Here is a 6,178-nt window from a genome sequence, read left to right as displayed (position 1 = left end):
CTCCCCCCCCAGACGTCTCAGCTCGGCGCGCTTGTCAGGGAGGTTTCTCTAGCGTCTTGTTTCAATTGGCTGGTGCGCATTCAATCGGGCGGGGTTAATATAACCACTGAAGAGAAAAAAAAGTTTTGAAGGAGTTTTTAACCAGAAAGGAGTTAAGTTTCAAACTCCAATGGATATCTATGAATTGTAGCTAACTAGTCAGAACGTTTTTCACAAAGACAAATACGACCAAGGATTTGCCCGCTCGGATGCGCAATGGTCCCGTGGAATTAAATTAATATCCCAGAGGTTTTAAGCATGTGTTATTGTTAGGTTTGAATGAATGTTTAACCTCCATCAGATTTTCTACAGAATTTCAGTCTTTTTCAGATTCACTTCAACGGAAGACAGGAATCCGCATTAAAGATAAAGGACATTTATAGACATTGATGTTACCAAATAAATCTACAATGCATTTTCGCTAATAAACAAATTACATATAGCTCATTTGAAAAGCCATGGCGGTGTATGCCCTTACCGGATTCTCAGTGGTCAGCCTACTGAGTTTTGGCTACCTCTCCTGGGACTGGATGAAGCCCAACCAGGTGGAGAACGAACCCATCCTGGACCTAAAAGACAATGGCTCTCCGTTCACGCGCAGACAACCCCCTCACATCATTTTCATACTGACAGATGACCAGGGCTTTCACGACATCGGCTACCACGGCTCCGACATCCGAACCCCGGCGCTGGACAAGCTGGCCGCTGAGGGCGTGAAGCTGGAGAATTACTACATCCAGCCCATCTGCACGCCCTCGCGCAGTCAGCTGATCACGGGCAGGTAATTCTTTCAGCCGCCACTCCAGCGGCACCCAGGTGATCTGATAGGTGTGATCTCACACCCTTTACCGAGTAAAACATAACCATTGGAGCGTACGACAGTGATGGCATAAACGAGAACGGCAGTGGATCAATTTCCAGCACAGTATAAGCGTAAACATTTGAATTTGATTTTGACAGTGCTGTATATACTGCACCACCGCAATTCCATAAGGATGTGTGTTATGTCGTTTGGAAATTGATTGCATTTGATTTTATAAATCATATTTCACAGAAGCAATTTGCATAATCGACAGTATTCATACATTTAGTTGTATTAAAGCAAGGTTGAAAATATGGCTTTTACAATGAGATGAGCAAACGAAAATATGACAACAGCGCTGATGCACTTGTGTTTTCATTAAACCATGTGCATTACAACGTAATGTTGCCAAGGTGGTCTCAACCAAGCGCACGACTACCTCTTAACTAAACACATCCAGGGTGCGAAACAGCAAACATGAAAAAAAAAACAAACAGACAAACCATGTTGCTTTATTTTAGCGCTTGACCTGCAGATCAGCAGTCCTGGGAGGTATTTTGCAGTCGACACGTGGATAACCGAACAGAACCTTATGATGTGCCAACTGGCAATCTGCGCCGGATGGCTTCTGTATTATCACAAGACCGTGAACACCTCTCTCTGTCAGAATCATTAAATTCGCCTGAGAGGGAAGAAAACAGTAGCAACTTGCCAGTGTTTGTACTAATGTTTCATCTTAAATGGCAAACCCTTCGAGATGATGTCTGGAATGCCGTACGCGCACCCCTGCCGGGGACAAACGCACTATGTTAGCGGCAGTGATTTTTTTTGCCGCTACGGCTGGCAGCAGTGTCACTGATTAAGAAGAGGGCGATTAAAAAACGACACTGCAACCAGGAATATATGGGTTGTAGGCTACGTTAAACAACATCAAATGGTAACTGCTGCGGATTTTGAAGGTGGGCGATCTGTCACACCTGTGCGTCACTACAAGGGCCAGGTATTAGTGAACGCGGCCACCTATGTGATGGAACGTTCTGACGTTCTGCACACACAATATGATATGAAAACATGGCTGGTATGCTGACTGCAAGGGCCTCTCTTCAATCAACAGCATGCATCTTTGACATAATCTTGGCAAATTGTGGACTTTTTTTGTTCAGGGAATGAGGTCTGACAGAGTGAAAGAGGCAGGTTTCCCAAGCCTCTGATTGAAGTCTGTAATCTCACTAATTACATTGGCGATCAAAGGAAACTCCCTGCCATCGACTGTTCCTTCCAGAATTAAACACGTAGACAAACCAATATGTAGATCTCCGGAATGGATCTGAACCAGAATCACCTCTTGTAGACGCGTGTAAGGATTTCAGGGTGAGATGTGGAGAGGAGTGTTTATGTATCCTGTATTAAAATACAGTTCTGATGGTTGGTTGTCTGGCTACGGAAAAGCAAGAAACTCAACACGGCTACAGGAAAGAGGAGACAAAGGAGACGCAGTTGGATGGGGTTGTGGCAATGAAGGTGTCAGTGTTTTTTAACCCAGGGCAAAGCGTTTAACCTGGGTTTGATATTATTCTGTTGAAGGCCACAGAATGAAATGAGAATCCGAAATCCAAAGAAGAGGTGTAGGACTGCTCAGCAGAAAGTAAAAGAGCCAGGAGTGAGTCATTTAAGAAGAACGTTCTCAAACAGAGCAAGAGGAAAAATAAAATTGAGCTGCTCTGTGCACATTTTTAATACCAGTTTTTTTAGGTATGCCAGTCAATGGAAAATATTGGGAGAATACATATAACTTCTCTCTAAATACTGCCACACTGAACTACATTCTTTCACTAGAGAAAGATTACCTATTGTTTTAGTTTTATTTTATTAGTAAAAATATGATTGTACACATCAACAGGACAAAATGGAAAAACAGACCATTTACCTGATCATGATTACCAAACAGCAGACATCACTCACATTTCAGGAAAGTTATGTTTCTAAGGTTAACAATTCAAATTTCAGCAGTAACCCTCATTGACTGTCAAATCCTCAACAACCCACACTTCAGTGAACGTATAAATTACCCATCAATATGTATCGCTGGTACTTTACACTTAGGTGTAGAGACCAACTCCATAAACAGCATTCCAATGACTATTGAGAATCAGGGCATATAAGGAAGAAAGAAATACAGGAAGAGGGAACAGGGAAAGAGTCAAGGAGATGGAGAGGGCATTACTACAGGGCACCACTTAAAATGAAATCCCTTTAAAACACATATGAACATATGCTTTCGTGTAAGAACACAGAGTTTAATACATCTGTCTGGCTTGAAAGTATACCCTACTATAACCAGCTGAAGGCAGAAATGTTTGAATGTGTGTGTTAATGCATGTGTGCATATGTGTTTTCTGTGCCCGTGTGTGTGTGTGTGTGTGTGTTTGTGTATGGGTACAGCTGGGGGTGTGTTGAGCATGGTCCAGCGGGGCTAGCTCTGCATTGTAGGTCTGGCTGCGCTCACGGTGAGTGCGCGAGTTGTCAAACAGATCCTCATTGAGATGTTTACTCTGGGTTTGGAGAATGGGCCTGCTGAGCTTTCCCCCCATGGAGCTGCAGCTGTTTCCCCCAAACCAGGACAACAGCTGCAGGACTTCCTGGAGACAGAGCTGCTCTTGTGTTATCCTTAATGGGGTCCTGTAATTACAGAAAGAGAGAGCCTCTTCAGGGGAGAGGATTACTGATCACTGATATGGGTGCGAGAGAGGTAATAGAGACTCTCATACCTGCAAGGACAGAGGGATAACTGTAAATCTGGGCTGGATTGAGAGGACTGGATGTAACAGTCCACAGCGAGATGATGTTGCAAGGAATGTGGATGCAGAGGTAGAGCAATTCAGACAGACAGGCAGACAGACTGACAGACAGACAGGCATGCAGGCATACACAGATCTCAACATGACTGGTCCACAAGTCCTTTCACACTGGATCCAATGGCACAAGAATATGTCTGAGTGTGTCTGTTCTACAGATAGGAGACCACCAGCAATGGACCTTGGGTGGTCAGGATACAGGGGGCCAAGGAATTCACACAACAGTTTGCCTTTGTATATTTATTTACTGTGTGAACGAGCTCATTAAAGTGGTCCTTAAATCTGCTGAATGACTGTTGATCCCACTTGAGAAAAGAGAATCCTGTTGATGAGTCATATAAACGGTTATTAAGAGTGAAGGAATTTTGAGGGTTTTAATTCACAACTGGCTCCGAAAAATGTGTAATGGAAAGAATTTTTGATGCCCTCCTCTCTGGTAAGACGTTCTAGTCAAAGCTGCAGGGTTAACTGTCAAGGCAGCCTGCATTGACATTTATGTACCCGTATTTATTTTTGCACTCTTTACTGCAGCGGCTAGGAGTAAATGTCCGCTTTTAAAGATACCAGGCATTTCTACATTTGCGTCTTGTCCTCATTAGACCCCAGTTGGCGTGCACGTGTTCGGTAGTTTAGTACATTGTTGGCAGGAAAAACAGGTTTTTATGGGTGTTACTTGCAAGCATTACTCAGAAAGGAACCATATTACATTGTTTAGGAGTGTAGTGAGCAAAGATAAAGACCTTCTGCTTTGTGTTAATTTCTGATGAGATAACCTCCCCCTATCTAATTTTTTAATCAATGGCTTGATCAGTTTGCCTGTCTCTCTCTCTTTCTCTCTCTCTCTCTCTCTCTCTCTCTCACACACACACACACACACACAGACACACACGCACACACACAAACACACACACACACAAACATACTGTATGCATGAGAGTGCACTCTTGTATTTTATGTACTTGTATATAGACTTGTAGGGGATTGACCCTCCAAAATTGGATCACTGTAATCAGTTGCTTTTTAAATTGGTGACTCTCGTAAGCTCTGTGTTCTGTTGTAATTGAAGGTTTTTTTCTCCCCCAGGTACCAGATCCACACTGGCCTTCAACACTCCATCATCCGGCCCCGGCAGCCCAACTGCCTGCCCCTGGACCAGGTGACACTGCCTCAGAAGCTGCAGGAGGCGGGCTACGCCACCCACATGGTGGGCAAGTGGCACCTGGGCTTCTACAAGAAGGAGTGCCTGCCCACGCGGCGCGGGTTCGACACCTACTTTGGGTCTCTGACGGGCAGCGTGGACTACTACACCTACGACTCGTGTGACGGGCCCGGGCTGTGCGGGTACGACCTGCACGAGGGCGAGACGGTGGCCTGGGGCCGGGGGGGCAAGTACTCCACACACCTGTACACCCAGAGGGTGCGCAAGATCCTGGCCACGCACGACCCCCGCCAGCCCGTCTTCATCTTCCTGTCCTTCCAGGCGGTGCACACACCCCTGCAGTCACCCAAGGAGTACATATATCAGTACCGGGACATGGGCAACGTGGCCCGCAGGAAGTACGCGGCCATGGTGTCGGTGGTGGACGAGGCGGTGCGCAACATCACCTATGCCCTGCGCAAGTATGGCTACTACCAGAACAGCGTCATCGTCTTCTCCACCGACAACGGGGGCCAGCCCTTCGCCGGGGGCAGCAACTGGCCACTGCGGGGGCGCAAGGGGACCTACTGGGAGGGGGGCATCCGCGGGGTGGGCTTCGTCCACAGCCCGCTGCTCCGGAGAAGGCGGAAGGTCAGCCGGGCCCTGGTGCACATCACGGACTGGTACCCGACTCTAGTGGGCCTGGCGGGGGGGAATGTCTCCGCTGGCGACGGGCTGGACGGGTATGACGTGTGGCCGGCAATCAGCGAGGGGAAGGAGTCGCCACGGCGGGAGATCCTGCACAACATCGACCCGCTCTACAACCACGCCAAGCACGGCTCCTGGCAGGACGGCTTCCGCCTCTGGAACACGGCCGTCCAGGCCTCCATCCGCTCCGGCGACTGGAAGCTGCTGACCGGCGACCCTGGGTACGGCGACTGGATCCCGCCGCAGACGCTGGCCGACTTCCCTGGCAGCTGGTGGAACCTGGAGCGCCGCACTGACATCCGCAAGTCGCTGTGGCTCTTCAACATCACCGGCGACCCCTACGAGCGCTACGACCTCTCCAGCCAGCGGCCGGACGTGGTAAAGGAGCTGCTGGCCCGCCTGGCCTACTACAACCGCACCGCCATCCCCGTGCGCTACCCGGCTGAGGACCCGCGGGCGAACCCCGAGCTGAACGGGGGGGCATGGGGGCCCTGGGCCGGGGATGACGAGGAGGACAGCTGGGACAGCGTCTACCAGAAGAAGAGCAAGCTCAAGAAGAAGAAGAAGTGCAAAATCTGCAAACTGACATCCTTCTTCAGGAAACTCAACACCGGGATTATGTCCAACAAAATATAA

The 6,178-nt window shown here is 48.2% G+C and overlaps 1 protein-coding gene across 1 annotated transcript; it reads left to right on the top strand.

Moving 5' to 3' along the window:
- The first annotated feature begins 497 nt into the window (after positions 1-497).
- Positions 498-6,178, top strand: LOC118791575 (arylsulfatase I-like). The gene is made up of 2 exons (XM_036548974.1): positions 498-820; positions 4,780-6,178. The coding sequence occupies exons 1-2, from the start codon at positions 498-500 to the stop codon at positions 6,176-6,178; spliced, it is 1,722 nt and encodes a 573-aa protein (XP_036404867.1).

Source organism: Megalops cyprinoides, chromosome 16 (genome assembly GCF_013368585.1).
Source record: "Megalops cyprinoides isolate fMegCyp1 chromosome 16, fMegCyp1.pri, whole genome shotgun sequence".
NCBI classification, from domain to species: domain Eukaryota; kingdom Metazoa; phylum Chordata; class Actinopteri; order Elopiformes; family Megalopidae; genus Megalops; species Megalops cyprinoides.
This window is presented reverse-complemented; position numbering and strand designations above follow the sequence as displayed.

Bases quoted from the DNA above. Each gene is read 5' to 3' on its own strand.
- LOC118791575 (XM_036548974.1), top strand. From the start codon at position 498: ATGGCGGTGTATGCCCTTACCGGATTCTCAGTGGTCAGCCTACTGAGT. The intron at 821-4,779 runs GTAATTCTTTCA...TTTCTCCCCCAG, and splicing joins AGTCAGCTGATCACGGGCAG to GTACCAGATCCACACTGGCC.